At 36.2% G+C, this 25598-nt stretch overlaps 1 protein-coding gene across 1 annotated transcript in view; it reads right to left on the bottom strand.

Annotated features, from left to right (window-relative positions):
* Positions 1-11640, bottom strand: part of LOC120625417 (homeobox protein orthopedia-like) — a 40377-nt gene extending 28737 nt beyond the window's left edge. Inside the window, exons 1-4 of the mRNA XM_039892482.1 lie at positions 11380-11640; positions 5507-5629; positions 3987-4092; positions 3221-3338 (exon numbers count right to left, since the gene is read on the bottom strand). Of these exons, the coding sequence (XP_039748416.1) occupies positions 3221-3338; positions 3987-4092; positions 5507-5629; positions 11380-11413 (381 nt within the window). The 5' untranslated portion in view covers positions 11414-11640. The remainder of the gene's footprint in view (positions 1-3220; positions 3339-3986; positions 4093-5506; positions 5630-11379) is intronic.
* Positions 11641-25598: the final 13958 nt, after the last annotated feature.

Here is a 25598-nt window from a genome sequence, read left to right as displayed (position 1 = left end):
TCGGAATTGTTGTTTCTTTAAAGTTCTATAAAACAGTCCACGAAAACATAAGAATATTTTTTAAGTCGGCTCTTACTTAACTGTGACAGTCGTCATTCTGATAGGAAATAATTATAAATCAACTCAACAATAGCCTATAACAGTCCACTACTGGAATGAAGGGGTCTCCAACGGGAGGGTTTGCCCATGACCACGCTGGGCAGACGGCGACAACAGGTGTACAAATGGTAGTAGTAACACGGAGGATGCTGCTGCCAGTTCTCGGCCATACTCCTTTAGTTGCTTCGTACGTCACCCACGGGAAGTGGAGAGATGGTGACAACTGTATTCTGATTCGTGATGTCACCTCACTGCACAAATCTACTCGTATGCCCGTAATTTGGTAATTATTCAGCCTTGGATTTGGAATTGAACCTAGCTTGTAATTATCGGGTCTTAGTAAGAAAAGTTTAGACCGCGGCAAATTTGTTCAAAGGTTAGGTTAGAAGTATTCTAGTTACTTTTAAATGGGATATGAAATAAACATTGAAATTTTAGTTTAGATACCTTACTAAATAAGTATACAATTAATTTCATCCAATCACGATGATAATGTCATAGAAAATTTAGTAGCCCTAAACAAGAAATACAAAACAACATAAATTCTAGAATATCAAGGAACAGGAGTCATATAAGAAATGTAGACAATACGGCCAAGTCTTCCCAAATCTATCTGTGTCTCCCCAAAATGTTTTTAAAGTTGTCTGGCGATACCATCTGTGTGTCAGAGTGTTAACGAAATACAAATATTGGTGAGCGTACGACACAAATTAAGACTAATTCCTAACGCAAAGCATAGTTTATCTGGAGACTAAATGCTTCAACAAAGCTGCTATTAGCAGATTACTGTGCATTTCGTAAGATTACACGATTGACAGTTACAATCGATTCCACTGGATATTACAAGTTTACAGTGGCATCGACTGTCTTTACACTTAACGAAGTAACCTTATATTCGAAAATGTTATTCAAATATCAGCTATTTTAAATGAAACGTCAAAATTTCTGTTTACAGCAAGTTATATAATAATACTAGCTTCTGCCTGCGACTTCGCGGACAGACTTCGTCTGCGCGGACTTCAAAATTGGGTCCAAAGCTTCACTCGTTAGCAATTTTTAATCTTATCACTCGTACTATCTGAGAGATCTGTATAGAAAGTACATGTCCTTTTCCTTAGCATAGGTGACATGCATACCAAATTTCTAAGCTTTCTGTCCGCGGCTTAGTTCGTAAATAACTTTTAATTTTCCCTCGGAAACTACTTAAGTAATCGGGGTAAAAGGTAGCCTATGTTCTTATTCATGTCAGAGGCTACATGCATGCCAAATTTCATCCAAATCCGTTCAGCCGTGTTTAAGTGGTTGGGTTACAAACATAAACACTTTCACATTTATTTATTTACTAGATGTACCTGGTGTGATGTGTTTAGTATTTTTAACGTGAAAGCGTGACAAAAAAACTTACATTCACATTTATAATATTAGTAGGGATTATTTAATAGGATAGTACAGAATATCGATTGGTGGCATTGCACATCATACTTAATAATGTTAGCATTAATACAAAAGTGTATTTCGTCTTTCACGCAGCGACTGAGCAACAGATCTCTGTGATTTTTGTATAAGAATGGAATCAGTTTCCATATATGGAGTGTGTATGTGTGTGTGATGGAGTTACTTAGCAGTGGCAGTTATTTCGGGAAACAAATACACATTATCCGCATACACACATATCCCACTCCAGCGAAAACGTCGTATTTTCAACTACCTAACCTATATTTTTTTCTTGTAAGAAACTGAATATGTCTAGGTTATGAAACTTAAATTTAAAAAACAAAATTGTCTGTAGCTGATATAATTTCCCACTGCTAGGCAAACACCTTTTCTCTCGTAGGTGAGCAGAATTAGAGAATGCCCTAGAAATACATCTATTTTATTTCTACATTGGTTAGATATTCAATTTTTTTTTCACTATATATCCACAAAGCGTGGGTCTCAAAACGGAATTCTAAACAGTACAAGTTGCGGGAGACTACTTGTTTGCTCGGACGCCAAGGTTGGTGCAGGTAGGCCTTCCACCTTAGCTCGTGAAATGTATCAGTGTAGTGCAACTTTTGTACGGAGCGTGCGAAGTGAGGGTCGCGCAAGGTGATGCTGTGGAGCCGTCGTTTTATTTTTTATGTATTTCTCGTAAAAATAATACTCAGCGGATGTCACATGTAACGGTTTATATTTGGGTCAACTGGAAAGGGTCAGCGTTAGAGAACTTGAGTCTTTTGTTGGGTAAGGTATTTGAAATACTGCACTTGTTTTAAAAAGCGAATAAATAATAATAAAAAAAATCTTATTTAGTTATAGTCAAAAATGTATTAATTTAAATAGGCATATAAAAGGCACGTAGTTAGCTGATACGAGTTTTGCCATTGTAGCGATTGTAATAAAAGTGACGAGGGTTCGAAAAACGCAATCTTAACAAAAGTAGACTTGATTTATGCAAAGAACTGTGTATATTATGAAACAATAAACTGGGTCCACACATGTCAGGGAAATGTTAAAAGTTTTATTCTGACAAATCATGTAGCAGTAAAGGCACGTGTGAGTGCAGAGACGGATCTCAAAGTCTGGAAACGCAATTTCTTCCTCTTCCGTCTTTTCCATATTCTACAATCTACATCCTTGACGAAACCATTTCTGGACTCTGACACTGCTAGTATGCTGTTAATAGATCCATAATTAGAAAGGTTCAACACATTACAATGCTAAGACCGTTATACAGATATATGCATGCAAAAAATTAAAGTCCCTGACATGTCGACGGTCGATTGGCGCAGTTTGCAGCGACCCTGCTTTCTGAGTCCAGTTTCTGAGGCCGTGGGTTCGATTCCCACTACTGGAAAATGTTTGTGTGATGAGCATGAATGTTTTTCAGTGTCTGGTGTGTATATGTATATTGCAATTTATTTATGTATGTTATTCATAATAATATTCATCAGTCATCTTAGTACCCATAACACAAGCTACGCTTACTTTGGGGCTAGATGGCGATGTGTGTATTGTCGTAGTATATTTATTTATTTATTTATTATGTATCGAACCAGTTTATTTATGGAACATCCCTGACCTGATGCTGTGTCAAACTTTACATATTAGCACTCAGTATTATGGGCAACGTAGCACTGACCTGCACCCTGCTCTCCGTCAGCCCGATGCGCATTGCGATCTCCTCCCTCATGAAGATGTCGGGGTAGTGCGTCTTCGTGAAGCAGCGCTCCAGCTCGTTCAGTTGCGCCGGGGTGAACCTGAACGACGTTGCACTAATTTGAACTTAAACTTGAACTTTTTACTTTTACAATTAGGTCAGCTATTTGTAATGTATAAATAACTATTGCTAGGTGTACAATTCAGCAAATGGCAATAATTGGCGGCGATTGCAACAATAATCGTAATAACATCTGCAGGCAATTGCTTAAAGTCTATTAAATCTGTAAATGGTTGTAGCTTTCTATAAGCTGATAAGTAACCTATAATGTTAATTCCTCAAACTAAAGGTGAAACCAAGACGATTTAATGGACTCAATTATTTAAAATGAAACCGATATTTTGGGTAATTATTGGTTTCTTTTTCGATGCCTCATCAATGAATCACACATGAAGTGAAGCATCTAAACGTTATAATTAATTTTAATTTGCAAGGGCGCCATTTTTAGTTCATCATTGTTGAAATGCGCATCACTGCATGTCCATGAAGCTTTTTAACATTAAATTTTATGCTTCTTAGCTGATTATGTAAAGCCGAACATTAAGTATTTGCCATAAATTGCAAATAAAATTGTTTGATACTATCTCCTAGCACAAAGCTTTACCTCGTTTGGATGGGGAGGGAAATTAACTATCACGCTTAACAAACATCAAGCATCAATGAAACTGTACGGCTTAGCAAAGCGTACCTGGTCCGGTGCCTCTTCTGCTTGGCAGGCTTGTCGCTGTCGGAGGCGGAGGACGACATACCGACCGGCACGGACATGTGCCCGCCGTGCTGCTGGTGGAGGCCGCCTGCAACAGACACGCTTTAGTACACGCATTTTTGGGCGACCTCCGTGAGGCAGCGGTGAACGCTGTGATCCTATATTTTGTAAGAAGGATTGATCCCCGGCAAGGTATATTTGAAAAATTATAACATCTAATTTATCTGGTCTGGTGTGCAGGGCTAATGTGTGTCTCAGTTGACACCAAATTTAGCTAGCCACTGTGGAAAGATGCTAAAAATAACGACCAAATCAATATTGTGCATGACGTAATTATATCTGCCAACCAAGTCGAAATGAACTCAGTTGGCAACTTGGATTTGCTGAGCTGAAATAAATGCATAATGCATGAGCAGCTGATTGCATGAGCTGAAATAAAGTCACCAAATAACCTGCTGATTTAGCAGGTTATTTGGTGACTTTTGAAATACAGAATCGGCCAGCTGGTTGGCTTCAGGCGTGGCTCAGGGTATATCTTAGACTGCATCAATACTGATCAGCAAGTGAGGTTATAGTCAAGGGCTAACTTGCAGTGAAAAAACTATAAGACCAGCTCTGGTACGGATTTCCACACTTTTGGAGCGCAGTCGATCGTTTGATGTCGTTTGACCAGCCAGTGAAGTATTGGAATTCCAATGTAATGATAATCAATCATAATAATTTGGCAGAAATCTGACACGATTTGCGCTATTTGTAATTAGATTAGCAGCATCACAATCGTCGTTTGTGAGTATTGACACATTATTAGATAAAAGTAGAATGGAATGTATCCACCTTGTTTTATACCTCACAATCGTCCAGAGATCATGTAGAATAATTAAAATACAGTAATAATTAAAAACCAATCAAAAAGTACATTAGATATTAATATTAAATATACAAAATAGTTACAAATTATAATTTCTGCCTCTGCTTTTCTTTCTCCAGTACGTGGAGTTTCATATAGAGCTTGTAAATTTGAATTTAGTATCTATATATCAATGCCTTCAGAATGTCGTTACTGCAACTACTACGCATGTTGTTTTCGTCAAGGATGCTATTCGTTTCCTTCTGATGACATAAAAGTCATCAATATGAGCCTTAGCGAACATTTCAGATGCGCTAAAATAACGCAATAAGCTCAATAGCATTCTAAAATCATCATAATACTAGAATCGTATGTAATTTAGCGATGCCTGTGTATTGCTGGTCCCGTGTAGAAGGTTCGACAAAAGGCTTTACATAAACTAACTTTTGCTTCCTGGCTATAACAGGCGAACCTGTGGACCAACATATTACAGCGCATCGTCAAAGCCCCACCGTTCTACGTCTACATCATCCTTAAGGTCCTCAGTGCAAGATCGAACACGAGCGGTTAGTCAACCAAGTCAACGCTCCTCGCTCACCGCTCATTAACTAGTTAAAGCAGTTTCCAAGGCCGGTGCACCAGAGCTAGGGGTTACCTTGCAGGTGGTCGGCTCGGATGGAGTGCGCAAGCAGGCGTGCTCCGCCGCCGGGCGCATGGTGCCGCTCCAGGCTCGGCTTCAGCTCAAGCTCGAGCTTGCTGTCGCCGCACTCCTTGTGACCTGCGACAGGACGAAAACTTCCAGCAACAGCATCCTTGTGACTATGGCGCCCCAGCACGGCTAGCGTGGGTAGGAGACATTTTGCTCCCCGGGGAAAGGACAAAATGTTATCTTCACCCATAGTTTTATCTACTCTCCGAGCATTGGCGCATGGAAATAATTACCAAATAATATACTTGAAATAAAAACGTACCCCCGTTTTTCTTTCAAGTAACTTCTCCTTTCCCTAAGTACACGACACGTATATTTTATCTCTTGTCAGGAAATATCATCGGGAGATGTAATATTAATTGTCTCCTGTCTATGCTAGCCGTGATGGTCCAAAAATCGCTTGAATGCCCAAATAAATAATTCAATCAGAATTTTAAAAAAAATCTACTGACAGGCACAGGACTAGTTTAGACTGATTTTTCAGCGCAGAATGTAGCCAAAATTATTGGTACCATTCCACGAATAAAAGCTAAAACTAAACTAAGATAGAAATAAAAATTACAAATTAAATTACAAATTAGAAATACAAATCGAATCTTTCAGAACTACATATGTTTTGGATTATTGTTAAGAAATATAGATATAGCATTTAACTTAAACTGATGTCTATTTTTTTACAATTTGAACGGAGTTTGTAAACAAGTACTAGATTGTGTGACGTGCGGCGAAACTGAAATGAAACCGATGAGGCAACCCAATCTTTTAATTTATTGTTCGGTTGTCACGATGAACAAAATACTTTAAATAAAATTGCGTAGAGCCTTACCTTAGTTAAGGCGTGAAATTAAATTCAATATAATTATAGAGTATCTATAACAATTAAAAATTGATATTGTAATATAATTGACTTAATATGAATCTTAAACAGTCTTGTTTTTTTTGGACAGTCTTTAAATGGGCTAAAAACATTGTTCTGTATCTGCTTTTTGTAACACTAATCATTTTAAAGGATTGACTACCGGAATATCATAGCTTCAAATTGATAACTCAGAACCACGATCTAAGTAGTCCAAATTTAATTTAGAAATTTCAAATGGAGCAAGCAGTCACCTGACATTGACAGTAAGTTAAATATTCAAAGCGGACCCGAGCATCGTGGTGGTGGTTAATTTTCAGCTTCAGTCTAGTGACATCTCCAGAAATTATTGCCGAATCTTAACACCTCCACAGAATCAGTGTTCTACTAACTATCATTTACTCACACTTTAGCGAGATAACGTTTAAGCGGCGGCAGCAGTTTCTGCCGGTATGGTTATTACAATTTTTTGTCAAAATTTCTGCATTGATATCATTACTATTTTCACTTGTAGGAGTCATTCATCCTCCACAAATAGGTATATTGGATTCATATGTTCCACAGTCACTCACGGCTTAGTAGTCTCATAATATTTTAGATCCATTATAATTTCCTAGATACTTAATGACTGAATGCTCAACTTAATAGGCAATATCTAACTATTCATGGTTTACTGTATCCTTTATAGATTGGGTAGAAGTATTGATCAGATATCTATTTTAAAAACTGCAATGAAAGATTAATAAGTCATTTAAATACTTATAAGATAAATAGATCATAAAAAAGGATAATTTTAGTTTGCGTGACTATATGAACTTCGACTTCGCTCAAATTAATTAGGAAGTGATACTTAATTCGACAGGTATTGCTTTAGACATATTCAACGATATTCTAATGCCGATTATATTAATGCATACACTGATGTCTAATAAAAATCTAATGTTTATTTGCGTTTCGCATAGCTTAATTAAAGTTTTTAAAGAGGGTAGAGTATAAATTTAATTACCAAGCATATAAAAACGATTGAGATAGAGACTTTCATTTGAAACAATTAGAAATCGTTGTGTTGTATTGGTCTGGGATTGTTTAAATACTAAGTTTAGAAAATTTAGCAAAATATGGCTATCATCTGATATCTCGTACGTTGGTATTTTTTCCTGCTCATATGGTAGAGTTCCTAGCGATTATATAACGCGTATGTGGAAAATAAACGTACTGGTTTTCAACTACGGTATTTAAATTCCAATTCCCGAACCTTAGCTTATAACAATATACAAAACATTTATATTTCCAAATATCTCTTCAAATTATAGTATTTTATTCAATGTTTTTGATTATTTTTTATTTAACAAGACAGCTTATAACTAAAAAAACTCTGCATGCTTTTATGCTTATGGAATATTCTGCTAGGTTGTGCCACATATGATGACCTTGCCCTTAGCTTTTCTTTCATTTGAGCTTTTGAGTTAAATGTTCAATTAATGAAAGCGCCGAGTGGTCTTCTAATGCTAAGGTGTTGTATATAAAATATGTATGGTTTTATTTATTAATAAATTCATATTCTAATTTCCAGTAAACAGGAGACGCAAACCACTAACTTGTTAGTTTAACTGACTTACCATCTTACTAAACGATCACTATTATGTACAGGTATTCCTTACATAATATCTTAACTGTACGCGTCTATCGCTAATTGGTAACATTACATTTAAACTTAGATGCCAATAACAAAGATAATGTAAAGAAACATTACCGTCGATATCGCGGCACCCTCAGCTTGGCGGGATCACAGCGAGATCATAAACAGGGTTTAACGATATCGAATCCCGTAAAAATAAGTTTCTCTACGTACCAACCGCTTCATGTTTTATTTATTTTATGAGAGAAATTACTATAATACGATCTTGTTAGTTTAGTTAGTTTAGGTTAGTAATCATCAGCATACTAACCCATTATCGGTTTATTCCAGGACACGGATCTCCTCCCAGAATGGGAAGAATTTAGGCCTACATGAACACAGAAATTTTGAATTTGAACTTGGTCATAGTCCACTATGCTGACCCAGTGCGGATTGGTGGATTTCACACGCCTTTGAACATTATGGAGAACTGGCATGCAGGTTTCCTCATGATGTTTTCCCTTCACGGCTGAAGTAAGTGATATTTTAATTTCTCAAAACGCACATAACTTAGAAAAGTCAGAGGTGCTGTGCGTGCTATTTGAACTGTGGCCCTCCGAAGTAAAGCCGATATCCTAAATTCTCATCATATCAACCCATTACCGGCCAACTACAGTGCACGGGTCTCTTCCCACAATGAGAAGGGATTAAATAGTATAACATGTAATCTGTCCATAAAGACGGTTAAAAAAACAATAACTTTACATTTGAATTTGGAACTTGCTACTCTCTCATTAAATTTATTTGATATTAACTGTGTTTTCTCATACCATACCATATCAAAATATAATTGCGTGATTAAGAAAAACAAATTGCATATAGCCTGTCACAGTTATCTCTATCTACTTGGTATTTGTCGAATGCTTGTGTACCGGGCTATTTATTGACAGATGAAACGTCTTCTTCTAAATGAAATCATGTCCGCAATCAAGAGATTTTATCTCGGGAAAAGGAATATAGATACCAGAACAAAGTTGCGTAATAGCCTATTTATTTTCACGTATTTGACTTAGGATTTGCAGCTTACTTAATAAAGTTATAATTTAGAAATCAAACTAAAATAATGCATTTAAGCTGGTCCGCACGGGAAGTTCAAAGAATTGTTTTCTATGCTAACGTATTTTTTTATATTTTATCATTGATCCATTTTCGAAGAGTTTTAAGTATCGAGGAGTGACTTTTTTTTTTTAAAGTATACTTACTTTGTGCCGCCCTAATCCTCATGTGTCTGTAACTACACCGGCAACTCACGTTCTTCAGACCGGAACACAGCATTGCAACAATGCTGCTTAGCGGCAGAAATAGGCAGAGATAGTAGTAGAATTAGAAAAGCTCTACTACTGCTCAGCATTGTTTTTGTGAAACAGGTATCGGAATACCTGCGCAGGTATATCGAAACACGATTCTTGAGACGGTGGTTAAGTTGACCGCAACAATACAGAAAAAAAGTGTTAAAATCAATTTAGGTGTTCATCTAAATTGATTTGCTAAGATACGGTACATATCTAGATATCATAGGAATCAAAGAATATAATGTATTGTAGATATATATCTACTTGTATATTGTACTTTAAATTTGTATTGGTATACTAGTTAAATATTGACGGTAATTTAGTTCAATCTCTGCGCTAACTACGTGGTTACCTTTTATATTGTTACGTGGTTACCAATTGGGTACAATAAATGAAATTAATTTAAAAGTAATATTGACTCAAGATAGTGTTGCATTTTAATGTCTAAAATATTGCGAATACACTTCATAATAAATTTACCGAATTTAAGTTTTGTATAAGCATATTTAATAAGAGACTTTATTTAACAGTACAGTATTCAACAGTAGGTATAAAGTTTATTATAAACGAACATGATTAAACTATCGAAAAGGGTTATCGAGACTACCGGTGATCCTAGAGCGGGCAGTTACCTTGGCCAAAGAATTAGTTTGGCCATCCAAAGGGGCAATGCTGCCAGCATCTTAGGAACTGTACCTCGCTGCGGTGGTTTCGAAGACGTTTTAGATTTTATTTAGTTTTAAATAGTTTATTTTAGGTTATATTTATAAAACAATTATTTTGAAGAATAAATAAATGCTAATCATGTTCGATTATAACAAACATATTAAATATATTTACATATAACTACCTAATAATATAAATAAAATACAATAGTTTTTTTTAAATATTTGTATAGAAATTTATATGTGCTCTTAGTATTATCACATAAGATATTAATGGCCGCATTTTTGAGTATAAAGTTTAAGGTTACGTGTTTATTCTGTCTTCCAAAATCTTGTTTATAATTGTTACATTAAAACAACACTACTTGTAGCCCATGTTAAAGTAAATAAGTACCTACTTACTATTCTACAGATATTAGGGCAAAAGATGGTAACTCAAAGAGGTTGTCTAAACTAAGGCAACCTACTGTTGTATTAAGAATTTTATCTTATTTTTTTACCTTTAAGACTAGAGTCTAATTAAGCTTAATGCAATCATGAAATACTAATTTATGATTTCAATCAAATATTAATTTTATACTAATTACTACTAATAAAAAGTCTATTTAGGCTAGAATGTAAAAATGTAAGATCATTGAAAACAAATTAAATATAAATTTTTACTTTCTTTTTAATTCTTTTGTGAATTTTAGGTTTAGGCGCTTTTATTTCTGGGAAGTTTATAGTGTGCAGGCTGCACCTACTTTTATTAGAGTTCTTTTGATTTGAACACCGTTTTTTTTATCAGTAACTTTTTTTTAAATCTACGGCTTAGTACATTGTCGTTATGTTAATACGGATCGCTCTACCCAAAATCTTCGGCTTCTTAACCTTAAGTGAAGGTCATTTTAATGACTTTAAATGGAGAAAGCGCATTTTGCAAGCGTTGAATATACGTAATTAAATCAAAGTAGGTATTACTAAATCAAAAGCTAATCCATGAGTGTGTTGATCCAAGGTCTGCAGCTTGTTTGACCCAAAAGATAAGACTTTTAATCCCGAGAGGAAATAGCGCCAGCTCCAGGACCGTTTGCCAAGGTTAACCATTTATGTGGCGTATAATTTTTGTACATATTTTTGTAGTAGATTAGGTATAATACTATTTTATCAATATGACTATTACGACGGACGTGCGTTTACAATATTTTTATTGTTACTTATTATTATTATTTTGTTATTTAAATTTATCTTTTTATATTTTAATAACTTCGTTTATACCTTTCGATAAAGATTATTATTATTATAACTAATATAATGAAAATATTATAATAACACGTTCTTTCACTTACCTCCTAAAGCTGTTGCCGTGAGGTTATTAAGCATGGCCTTAAAAGGCCAACCCTGGCCGCCCCCTATACCGACATCTTCAGCACCACCCTTTCACAAAACATTTCAAAAACTTCGTCGCACAGTTTTCATATAAAAAACACCGTAAAAGCACTATAAGGTTGTTTATATCCGAATCCGGTCACGAAGGGCCAACTCTCATTTTTGTATCTATTTATTTTCAGTACTGGTCCTTAAAAAAAAGGATCACTCGCGGTCACAAAGTGTCAAAATACCGTTAAAATCCCGCCTTAATACAAAATAATTATCACTTTATTACACCCAATTAGTTTTAATTACAGCACCGCTCAACTTATTTACACACTTAATTTTTGTTATAAAATTAATATAACCCGTTTAGTATCAATTTGTATAAATTTGCAGTTTGATTGGTTCGCCCTTACAATGATCGTTTAATGTGAAAACTCGCAGTCGACTGGTACAAAAACAGATAGTGCTTACATTGTTGTCGGGACAGCCCTGCCGACGCACCACCCGCACGTATATCCGTCTCTCTCGCTCCGGAAAGAACCCCGTAAACGCACATCACGATATTGGAGCTTGGATCAGTAATGGACGTTAACATTTTGTTTACGGGCGATTTGAACAAACGAATAATCTATTATTTCATTCGTGCACGTATTATTGATACGACGCTTTCAACTATCTCCAATATTCAACACACCTCACCGTCTCCTTCTATCCCATGCTCCGCACTATTGTCACGAATATATGCATCCTTGTCTCGCCCACGCGAGAGGTTTGTCGAGTGAGGGGGTTTCGACCAGTCAGCGCTCGGGAAAATCATTTCCCTCTCCAGGGCTGGCGCTCGCGAGATATTGAAACATACGTATAGCGAAGGCGGGCTTTTGTAATGGAAAAAACAAATACTGAGCAATATAGCTAGCGAGGTATAGTATAGGCTAGCGCCGCTTGGAGGGTAAAGAGTGCTTCGAAAATATTTCAGGGCACGCTTTGAGTGGGATTTCTTGTAACGTTACGTTTTCGGACGTCGCTGAATAAGGAATGTTTCGGATAATTGTATTTTTTTATTAGAATGGTACATCTCCTAGTGTTTGGCAGTAATTTTTATTAAATGGTCTGGATGTGGATATTTTTGTTGTTAATTTGTGATTTTGACCGAATTAAAGAAAACGGTCTTAACGTTTCTTTTATTAACATCGGTTCACCACATGCTACCTGCTTTATAAGACGCCTGATGCAGTTTAATCTCAGCTTTCCTTTTTTATGTATAAAATGAATAAATTAAATCTAAAAGGCATGGATGTAGATTAGATGGTCCAAAGTGGAAAATCCAAAGTAAAATATTAATTAGTCTTATTAATGTCGGTATACATCTTTGAGACTACCTAACTAGATACTCAAAATTCCTCAGTAGTTCCTACGCCTATCGAATAGACTTTCTAATGTATCGAGGAATTTTACATAACTCTATTTACACCAAACTGAAAAGCTTCAAAATGAAAACGTGAGACGATTTTCAGGCTTATTTTTCGTATTTTGTTGATTCCTTGGGATCACACAATCATTGCGAACGTTTAGCTTGTTGTCTATGATGTTTCATCCCAAATAATCAAATGATCTACGTTTCATTTGTAGAGTTTTTCTATGAAGTGTAAACATTTTAGTTGTATGCCGCAGTCAAAGCTGAGAATTGCATCACTGAAATGAAATAAATGTAAAAAACAGCGAGGCACTTTCCCTAGGTACGCAGACGAAAATAATATATCAACGTTAACATTTTAATATGAAACAGAGCATCAAAGACTTTCAGAAAAAGTTATATTAAAGCTACGCTTGAATTATTTCTCTGTGGCGGCGTAGACTAAGGAAAAATCACTTTGAAAAAGTACATCCCCGATCCAAATTTGATGCACATTACACACGCTACCATCGTCGTTTAGGACCTAGTTGTGAGTCCTCAGTTCTCACTACGTTGATTAAGGTAGGTTCCTACTGCTAGTTTTTCTGAAGAAATCACTTAAGTAGAGGCTTTGCAAGACTTATAAAAAGCCTACAATTTAGTATTTCTAACTCATACACCGTACACGAGATTTTCTTCATTTTGTATCTTCTACATACACTGTGCATACCCTCTATGCACGCCACTGGAAAAAAGGATATACAATTTAGACCGGGTAGCTCCACTGAAGTACACGTTGGTTGTTATCGATTTATTATTAATATCAGATTTTATTAAATCGCTTTACTTTAATAATAGCTTTACCTGCTCTAATGCTACCACAGCCACAGCTGGGCATTGGCCTCTTCGAGAGCGAACCAGCTCTCACAGGCTTTTACCCAACCCTTTTTACAGATAATTCAGATAAACCGAATTCACTAACAAGTAGACGGTCCATCTGAAGCTGAGTGGAAAACCATCGCCTATGAGCACAGCAACAGTTCGTAGGGCATACTAGGAACACTTTCTGTAACATGCCGCCCTCCAGACTGCAATACAACATTGCAACAGTGTAGCTTAGTAGCCGAAATAAACGTAGTGGTAGTTCTTTCCCGAGAACTTCTTTACAGAGTCACAAAAAACTCTACATAATAAATTATTTCGGGATCTGAGAATGCCAATGTGGCGATTCTGCACCGGAACATTGCTAGACTCTTTACTAGATGGAAAAGCGAAAATAAGTGAGTGTCGTGTTTAAGAAATCCCTGCAAAAACATCCAGCAATGGACTTTTAGTTGAGATTACGATAATGATATTCCTTGGGAATGACTTTAGACAAAATTATAAGACTACCTTAATTAAAGTCTTGTTTTCAGCCTGGTGTCGCAAGTCTGCAGTGACCGCGTCTGTTTCAGACAGTTTAATATGGCAACGAGACTATTGTGTAGCGTCACTCAGGGCTTTATTAAAAAATCTACAAGCGTGCCTACCCAGAAGCAATTTATACAGGTTCAAAAAAAATATACATAACAGACTTAAAAAAATATTTAACGACTCTCATACACCTGAATTATAAACAGATTTATTACATTCGCGAGAGTTCACAAACTCAAAAATCATACAACGCTCTCCGCGCTCAATATAACTATGCGTTCAGGGTGCTGATGAGCCTGTCTCTCTATTGCAGTGCTTTCACGTCACTATGCGGAGCTGTGTCAGCATCCTGAAAATGATCGCGAGGAATGAATGAATGAATGAATACACTTTTATTGTACACCACAGAGAAAATTTTCGGAGACACAAATACAACAGCACAATAAGGTATAACGTACAATTTGGAGGAGGTTGGACTTCAGGTACGTGGGCTGTGCCATTTCAAATGGAATGTAGCAGCTTTGACTACCGGCAATGTACCCTCTACGCACCGGCTTCGGTGCGAAGAATGTACCCTACATTGCTGAAGATCTGTTTGGTGTAAAGTATAAAAATTAAATAAATTATAAATTACACCTTACGGATTCTCCTACTTTTCGTGGAGTAGGTATAGCATATTAAGCTTAATTTTCATAATAGTAATGATAAAACTAACTGGAGAGTAGGTATGCCTTTTCAAACAATAAAATAAATCAATGAATAAAATATAAACCCATAATCGAACTCCTACTCTGTGAAATCGATTAAGACACAGTGACAGACAGACCCGCAGTGAGTAGACGAGTGTGAGCTCTACTTCTACCGGAATGCACGAGCAACCAGCGATTAATAGTATCTCTACGGGCCAAAACAATAATTTGACCATCTGCCTATCGCTTTAACAATCAACAATTTGAGTACCTTCAAATCAAGATTAAATAGGCACAACTCATCATATAATGTGCGATTGCAAATTGAAAATCTCTTTTTATGTAAACCTATAATCTCTGTACGTACAGTTTTATACTTCTAATTAAGATGGAAGGCGGTGACCTCTGTCGATAACTTTATGCGTGACTGGCTTTACAGATCCTTATTTGGCTTTTACTTTTAGAATAGGTATGAGGTTCTTGACGTGCACGTATCCTGAGATAGCTCTTCCGTATCAGGCGGCGATAAGTTAAACTTAGTTCAACACGCTACGCGTATCACATTTAGTTCACCTAGACTATGATCACCATCATCGGATATTGTCCCACAGCGCGGCACAGGTCGCCACTCTCATACCAAAGAGGGAATTAAAGCATTGCCCCACTTAAACACATTATAGACTACGATAGAGTGATCCAAATCAAAGCTTTTTTTTTCTCTACAAGTTAGACTTCAATGCATCGCTGAGAAATCTTACAGTCTAAGATGACGGAGGTAGAGCCAGGCAGTTATACCTAATAGGTTTCTAAATCGCTTAGCGGTACTTCTTCGTCGGTTGGGTGGTTACTTATAATTAGCCACGGCTATATCAGACTAGAGCTGTTTTTGTTTGTTGTTGCAAATTATAAATTCCCTAACTTGTACTGCCGGAGAGCAAAACCTGCAACCCTCACTTATACGACCAAAGCGTTCACCACACACGTGAGAAGACTAAACATAACGTTATATAAGGTTTATTAGTAGGCAAGTGGGTATTATATATATTCAATTTCTCCTTCCTACTGTAAATAATCCCCCTTAATAAAACACATTCCTGTTACATCAGACATATATCCGACGCACAGACACAAGTGGCAATACAGTCGGGCTCTCCGCCCTCTCCTCCAGAGACGAGTGCTCGTCTGTGCCTCTACCTCTACCTACGAGCACCTACGCCGTACCGCTTCGTTGCGGAAGGAATTTAGATTAAAAATACCTGCTTTGTTTCAAGTAGAGAGCGACTGTGCTCGTCGTTGTACCCGTCCCCAGCCGGAATGTATTTAATATTATGAACAATGCATATGACCACTCTGATGTTGCGATATTGTACAATGTTCTTCGTAAAAGACAGTTTGGCCTTTTTCAAATTTAAATATTTGATCTACTGGATGAATATTAAAATTAAAATATATCATTTCGAATCAATTGTATCGGGGTAAAGCTTTGATTTCGATACAGCCAAAAACAATATTCAAAATGTGCTGGGCTTGTATGTTTTTCTAAAAGTAGGTAGGTAGGTTGGTATGAAATTTATACTTAAATCTGTGCAGTTTCGACTTTACTACGATTTAAGAAACAGTCCAAACGAGAATTTATCGGTCTGATATATTATACCTATGTCGTTTTCACAAACATTAGTTAGTATCGACAGCTTATAATCTCGACAAACAATAGGGTACTAAACCATGGAAAGCTAGTATCATTTTTGCGTTAGATTGCCGCTTTATTAGATAAAATGCGTGGCACAACTTTTTTGTGAATATTAAACAAGCTGAAACTTATTTTATTGTAGGTACATGGGGTTTGAATTCTAATGATTTTCCTTTTGTTGCATCGTTTTCTTTATCCAATTTCAGAAAACAATAATATACACATTATAAACTTTGTAGTGACATATTTATTTTCTTTTATATGCAGATATTATTTAATAAATACCGCACCTACTCCTATCCCTCGATTGCTGTTAACGGCTTAAGTTAGTTACGACGCTTAGCGGTGAACGCGCCGAGTGAATTGTGATCCGCGATTTAACTTAAGTACTAATTAATACAAGTAACGTGGTTTTCCCTTCAGGCGGTAGTCACTACAAACTGGCACACCTAACGCTATAAATTCAAAATTCTAATTCAAATTCAAAATTGTTTTATTCATGTAGTCAGTAGATATCTCATCACAGATCCTTATAAAAGTCCTACTTATGTTAGGACTACTTAAAATAAATCAATTTTGAAAAAGATGAGATGAGATGAGAGGACTCTACGGTTTAAATTTCTGGGAGATGTTAAAGGTTACAAGAGACAAAAGGTGGCGTTGCTCATACATGAAATTATACAAATTTTCGAATCTTGCAAATTGTACTGTTTATAAGTACTTTTGAAACGACATCAATATCCTAAAATCATTTGCTATACTTATTGCGGGAGATGAGAGTGGAGTTGACTGCTCCCAAGCAACCTTGTAATTTTTTTACATAGTTCAGTATATTCACTAAAGGAAAAACTACGTGACTACCAAAAGCATTTTCTGGAAAGTACAGGGAGTTTTCCCATAAACACAACCCGGATTTATTTTCCAGTATTCCTTTCTCATGCCAATTAAAATAAACATATATTCATACGCAAGCTGTTTTATTTGAATGTAACCCTATAACAGTAAGAAAAAATCTGAGTAGCAAAACACATGTTAAAATATTCAAGATAAAACAATTTGAATTCGATCCACATTGTACGAGTCACTATCAACACGGACTTAAGCAAATAAAACCGTATAATAACAAAAATATCCCATTAACACGACGCGGAGGTGCTAAGCGATGATTTTTAATAAAAAATACACCCCTGCTTTAATATCGGTTATGCCTTAGGGTATCTCTTTTTAACCCACCACCAAAATGATTTTTATACGAAACGGTATTTGATGAAAACTAGCTCCTATTGTATGAATAGTAAAACACATTTTTGAAAATTTTAATACAAACATCTGTATCTTTGTCATCGAAACAATTTACAATGTAAAATGTTTTCTATGGGAATGATTTAAAGTCGGTTCTACACTGCTGGTGATTGTAAGTAAAGCCTGGCTCATTCTAAGAGGGAATGTAACGCATTGTAGCCGTAAAACCACGCGTAGTTTATTATAAGTTAATACGCGCCCGCACCCGCTTTGGCGTATAGCTTGTTATACAACGCAGTGCACAAAAAGGAAGCATTTAGGTTTTGAATTATTTCAGCCGATATAGCATCTACGAACTTTAAAAATATTGTTGTTGTTATGACATAATTAAAAATCCAAGTTTAATATTACCATATAACACAACACAAGTTATATACCTAAATACTTTCGCTAGGCTATAATATATTCGGCGACAAACAAAAATGATACTACATCTCTAAACAATTATAATATTATCACAATAACGGGTATTTCAGTGAATTGAAATTTCATTATTTTAGTTGGTAAGGAACATTAATAAAGTATGTAGCGATTGGTTTTGAGCCCGATGGTAATTTAGAGTCTGATTTCATTTTTCTTTAGCAACTTTTTCCTTTGACAATTTTAATTGGCTGCCTGTCCATTGCCTTGTTTTGAGGATGTCTGTCAACATATAGTTTAGCCAACTCATTACATTATATTCAAAGAAATGCGTTTACAACCTACTTAAAATATATAATTTTTATAGTTGAACCACCATACCAGGTCGTGTCCATCAGAGATAAGCTTATAGCTAAACTATGAAGAAAGTGCAAGTGCTTTTTGAAGTTTTTACAATACTCGGCCCACATTCTTGCATTTTCCTGCTAAAATGAGTATTACTGCAACGAGTGTTTGCAATTTATTTTCACCCCACTGTACGGCACCCTACCCGAGGTCTATTGTAATAAACTTACACGGTTTTTAACTCGTCGGCCCGCGTCCGTGCTCCGTACCCCAACCCGGGACCAGTGACTTGCTTTGTTTGTACCTAGCTTGCTTGTACAGATTTGCATACGGTTCACCCGGACATCGTTACCAATATTGTATCGATTTGGTATCGGAAGCCGTCAGTGTAAGAAATCGCTTTATCATCTTTGTCAGACTAATAATAAAATAATGCTTGGTACAGTGGAGATGGATATAGAGCTGACAATCACCACGCTATTTTAATGCGCGCTGGCAGCTCGACTGTAAGGTTTACGTAATACGTTCAAGTGTAAGTGTAATAACATTTTATTTTTAACCAGTGGTTCCGGTTTAATATTAACCGATTCTATGCGATAACTTTTTACCTACTAAAAATATTCATTCTCTCATCTCAGAGACACTCATTATTTTGCGTTCATAACTAAAGGGGGCCAACTTCGGACCTCTTTCACCAAAAAAAAAATTTTTTTATCTATAAATAACAGAGTTATGCCTGAACATGCATAAAAAACAACAGAATTGTTAACCTCCTCCTTTGTGAAGGAAGTATGTAAAAAACTATGATAACGTTTCCTTTAGGAGTACGGAACCGTTCATGGGCGAGTCCGCCCGACTCTTTGAAATATTCTTTTCATAATGAAGAATTAAATAGCATAAAATATGATTTTGTACAATTGTTTTGTAAATAGCAGGTTTCTATTGTTAAAGTGCTTAAAGTATAAAGCAGGTTCAGATTTATTCCTGCGGAAACGAAACGACGAGAGATTCCAAATTAATAAAATTTCTGTTTTGCTGGCGGCGGGGTATTTCATAGCGAAATGAATATTTCTTCCCGTTAAATCGTTTCCCGCATAAACTTGACTGAAATAGTGATGTGCGAACGCCTAATAAACATAATATCGATAAAAGAATTCAATTTGATAAAAATCTTTAGTGTGTGCTAGGATGTATGAAAAACAGCACATGTTACGGAGTGTCGAGGTTGTTACCAGAGGTCGGTTAAAAATTATGACCTGATCTGATACCTAATTTATTTGACTCGATATGCCTTTTTTACTTTTATGATAGAGTTAATTAACAAATTTTGTAAGTCTTTATGACATAAAATATAAATTTACAGTGCAGCCAGCTTTCACCATACTAAAATTTAATGCAGCGTTAAGAAGTAGTCAGTAATGTGATGTATGGGGTTGTAATGTGGTGTTGAGTTAAAGTAAAGTCGTAATGAGTCCCATGATAGAAGCTTGCCGGGGTTGACTCAAATAATTACTGATAGATTTTACCTTACAATTATCCAAAAGTTAACATTTTTTAAGAAATTTAACTTTAAAGATGTTTTACACCTTCCTAAATAGTAATTTAACATCAAAAACATCGTATACTGCATTCAATAATGAGTTAGACGAAATAAATTACTAAATGGAGCGAATCGCTAGAAATAAACGAAATAAGATTAAATTTTAATCGGTATTGTTTGATAGAAATAGAATAAAATATTAGTGTTACAAACTAAACATTCTTATATTGTGTACAGTAGATTACATAAGGTGTAGAGTACCTCAGCACAATCTTTGAATTATAAATACTTTACACGATGTTTTAAGGATATCAATTTGAGTAACTGCACATAAAAATATACCTTCTTAAACGAAATTTACTAGAATGAAGCCTGTAAAGCATACATCACAGTTTGTCATTTAACGGCAAAATAGTTGATATTATAGTTTAACTGTTGCCATCGACAAGCCTCAGTGGCCTCCGCTCCTCCCTATCGGCCCATAAGAGCTAAGCGCTGTTCTCCCCGGAGAGCTAATATATTGTTATTTGCGCGCCCCCGCCCCCGCCCTGCGCCCCGCCCGCCCTAGACGCGCACGTGCTTGTTCCTACTTGTACTAGGACTTGCCGGGGTTAGCTCCATATGAATTGGGGAATTATGGCCTGTACATAACTTAAATCACATTTTCATATACTCTGGTACATGCAATTGGTGGTAGTGGAATGTACCAAGGACCGCGTGAACTTTTGGTACATTGCCTCTATATATAATAATTGTGCCTCACTGTGTATTGAAATTCAATACATAGTGAGAATAAGAAGCGTCTTGTTCATTTTCAACAAAGAAAACGGATTGCAATTTGTTTTTTTTATTCAGGCTCATCATTAAATTCAAATAACGAAAACCTTATAAATATGCACGTAGACTTTTTTTTTTAAACTTTATGTAATTAAGAAAGATGTGTGCATTTTTACACAAAATTATATAAGTTAGCTAGTTATCAAACAAAACTTGACCAATGATAACTAGGGATAAATGCCAAATTCGCCATCCATATAAAATGATAGCTTTATGTTTACTCTAAAGTATACATTAAAAAATCCTCTAGAGGCTCTGAAAGATTTCATTATAATTGTTTTGGGTGCTAAAGCGGTAAAGATTAAGGAATACAGGCTTAACACTATGTTTATATCTTATCCATCCCTATTTTTCGTCGGGCTACGAAATTGTCGCGTTGTATAAGTCATGACATAAATCAGCCGTAATGCAGCCTGAATAATATGTTTCGGTAATCGGCAGTTTGTATTCCGCGTGTGGCGGCCACAACGAATCGGAAACTCCGCCGCCGCGGAAAACAGCGGAATTTTGCTACTGTTTACTTTAGGTGCTTGTAAACGAATATGTAGTCTTCCAAAATATTGCGATAAATACTTAATCGATATATTATACATATAATTTAAAGTTATGACTGACTCATATATACACAGCCTAAACCTTTGGGGCTAGAAATTTAAATCCAATATAAAATTGTATTCAACATGGTATGGACGCTGGCTGAAGCGGTGCGCATTGGGTGGGAGCTCGACTTCACTTTCGGGGAGCCGAGTTCGAATCCCAGCACAAACCTCTAACTTTTCTCAGTTTTGGGCGTTTTACGTAATTAAAATTTCACTTGCTTCAACGGTGAAGGAAAACATCATGAGAAAACCTGCATGCTACTGCTAGGCCGGTAATGAGTTGATGTGATGATGATGAATAGTAATTTGGTCAAAGAAGAAAAATAATAAAAATATTTAGGGCTACGTTTACGATTGATTAATCTTTGCGTTAGGTACCTGATTTATGAGAAAGTCGCTTAGTTTAAGCGAGTGAAGCCGAAGGATACAGCTAGTATGACAGTAAGCTTGCCAATCCTAAGTAAGAAGATCATTGCCCAGGAGTAGGACTTAAATAATCATGATGTCATGTAAAATCTGCAGGCGTGGCCGCGCGGTGACTGACCCAGGCTCCAAAATAAATAAAGCGATTCCATAAGCCGCGCTACAGCCGTAAATCAGCAGTAATGCGGCTGAAACTCGTCCGAGCGGCGCGCGGCAGCAGCAATAAGCGGCACTTTGTATTCACGTTGCCGCCGGCTTAGCGGACCCGCATGGCGGAAAATGCCGGAAAACGCCGCGTAATGGTGCTTACATGGCGATCATAGGATAAAGGATTATATTATGTGAATATTGAGAACCATTATGACGTAGTTAAACGAAAAAGATCCTCACAAACGTACTTTATCTGGGTTGAATCCTTTTTGGTTAACTACGTGCATTTGTAGTTGATCTATTGTCAATCATCTACACCTACAAAACAAAACCGCAACTGTCTGACTGACTGTCCATATTGAGGGAGATCTGAACAAATTTGTAATTCGCAATTTTGGGGCAGCGGCCATCTTGGATCATCAGTTCATGAACACTCCCGACTACTTAACCTTTCAAACAAAAGAAAAACAATATCAAAATTGGTTCGGACACACACAACCCGCTAAATTTACAACACCCCGTCCTTTGCGTCGCGGGTTGAAAAGTAATACGAACATTAGGTATAATTTGAATAGCACAAAGTTAAAAAGCGAAATGATACATCTCGTCCGTCAAGTATTGTTTATTAACATCACTGTTGAGTTGAAATCCAAATCGCAGTGACAGGTCGTGTGCCGAAGGCTCGGAGCAACATAAATTGTTTTAGCACAAACGACTGCGCCGCGCTGCAAACAATTTAATATCAGTCACGTGGCGGAGACAGGTGATGTGAAGGGTGCGCGCCGCTTGGGGCCGATGTGCAGGCAGATTCTGTATCTCAGTTGACACCAAATTTAGCTAGCCACTGTGCCAACGTGCCAAGTTGCCACAGAATAACCTTTTAAATCCACCTTTTTCATTTTTAAACCAAAGCTTTTCAGTTCATTTCAACTCGGTTGGCAGATACAATAAGCTACTTGTAATAATAGTTTGGGCGCTATTTCAAGGCCACTTTCCACAGTTGACACCAAATTTACGTAATTTGTTGTCCCCTGAGATACTGTCTTTTAGCGCAGTACGCATATTTCTAGATGAGATAAAATATCTCGCGACACCTTTATGAGACGCTATTTAAATTTTTGAATAGAGAATTTGATTTTAATATGTCCAATCAACGCAATATTAGCACAACGAGATATGAGAGTCAAACTCAAGTCGAATTCTTTATTCCCTATTTTAGTTGTGCATGAATCTACAATTTCTATTTTAGATTGTAATAATTTTAATGATGATAATACAAGAGTTATCGAAATTGTTAGCGATATTTTTTTTTAAGAATATTTAATGTATTTTGTTTAATTGTAAAACGATGTTGGAAAAGAACAGCTGCTGAGTTTGTTGCCGGCTTCTTCTTGGTAGAATATAATACAAACAGACATACTTGACGTGCTTATATTAGGCCTACTCGAAATAAATGAATTTTTAATTATACAAAACAATTCATAAAAAAAAGGAATACATAGCGCAAAAACCCTAGAACCCATCTAAAAAATGTCTAACGCGACAAAATAAGATTACACTTCCGTCAGCCCTCCCGGATTGCAACCCGTATTTTTTTTTATATCGTTTATATACCTACAGCAAGGTTTAAAGACTTTGACCGTTACCACGCTACCGAAAAAGTTGGCGCCAGGCGTTTCAGCGTTCCGCTAAGTGAGAAGGGTAGTAGTACATTTAATATATCTATGAAATGTTCCTCTGTTTACATTTGCTTGGGCCGTCAATTTTAACCAAAAAATATTAACATACGTATCTACTATGTAGTACAGAGCTCCCACTCCAGTCGTAATTGTGCACATTAAATAAAATCTTGTACGTTCTTTAGGTGTAAAGTAAAAAAAAGCGTTCTCATATTTTTTTTAGCCGTCATATTTTTTTTTAAACAGTTACAATACTATATGAATGAGAAGGTAAGAACCAAGTGGAACGGCGCACAATATAACTCGGCAAAGGTGCATTTAATAGTCACTTGATTGATGTTTATTAGAAGGGGGCATTTAATTTAACCCCCGCACCACCCCAATAATATGAATACCGAAATCATAAGCCACCTCTATTCCCGAGGCAACAGGGACTTTTTTCCATCTAAATTTATTTAGCGCACGTGAAAACGTGTCTTTGTATAGTTTAAACCTATATTACTAATGTCAGTTTGCGCATTCGGATGTTCACGTGAGAATTCTTTATGTAATCAGCCAATGTTGATGTAATTGCATTTGACGTTTGAAATATAGTGAACATTTCATTAAAGTTGCCTTTGTATCGAACGCACAGCCCTCCTGCGGACCCCTGGAGGGGATGTATTCTAATTTAATTACTAGTACGTTACTTATGATTTTAAAATTTTTTTCTTCGTGTTTGTATCCATATTATTGTGATTGTATATATGTGTCTCACAACCTTCCTCGATATTCAATAAATCAATAAATATTTAGTCAGCAATCTATAAAAATATAAAAATCTCACGAGTAGTCTGTAAAACACGTGCCCATGCAAAAAAAAAACCTCTTCAAATTAAACAAAGCGCAGGTATAATCGGAAAATGCAACAAAGTAGGTACTTTAACAGTTAAAAAGTACCTAATACTAGGAAGTGTTAAAAAATGTGATAAAAACAATAAGACAAGTCATCAAAAGGCGCTTAATTGAAATAAACAAACTGATAATATATTGTACTTCTAAACAAGTTCATTCGTTTTTAGTGACAGGCAGCCTGCGAGCTGTCACAAACAGTTAAAGCCTCGGGCGGGACAAGCTTGAATTACCAACAGAGACAGTATGTAAACATGACAATAAAAAAAACCATTTAGTTTATAACTTAGTAGCACACTGCCACTGGAATCGCAAGCTAAAGGCTTTCGCTTGCAATAAGCAAAACGTTCGTTAAACGTTTTTATCTGCAAGAGTCGCACTCTAGCAGATAAAAATTCATGTCATAAATGTTCTATTTGTATGGTCTATACGAACGACTATATCTATCACAGCCACTTATGACGCATTCATACATAGGTATATGTTACCATTATTGTAAGGTGGTAGTGATAACTACATTCGCTAACCTAAAACTACAGCTAGGAGGCTTCCAAGCGTGCCCCGGTTTAAGTAGAGCCCACAAGCAACTTAGCATCACACCACAAGCAATAACAAGACTTTCATCGTTACAATATTTTAGTTCCACCACTAAACATTTTCAGTAGTTATCACCTGGAGGCATATTCTGACATTAGGGTATCTCGGTTTACAACTGAGGTTTCAAGATTATAAAATGAGCGAACGAGGGAAGCCAGGCTAAAGTGTAACAATAAAACTATTTGTATAGAAAGGGTGGTTAATTTAAGGAAATAAAAATAGCATAATCAAAAACAAAATATCCTGATTTCTTTAAAAAAAATATGACTTGATTTTGACAACA

The sequence above is a fragment of the Pararge aegeria genome, chromosome 1 (genome assembly GCF_905163445.1).
Source record: "Pararge aegeria chromosome 1, ilParAegt1.1, whole genome shotgun sequence".
NCBI lineage: Eukaryota > Metazoa > Arthropoda > Insecta > Lepidoptera > Nymphalidae > Pararge > Pararge aegeria.
The sequence above is the reverse complement of the archived record's forward strand: the minus strand, read 5'-3'. Positions and strand labels throughout refer to the sequence as shown.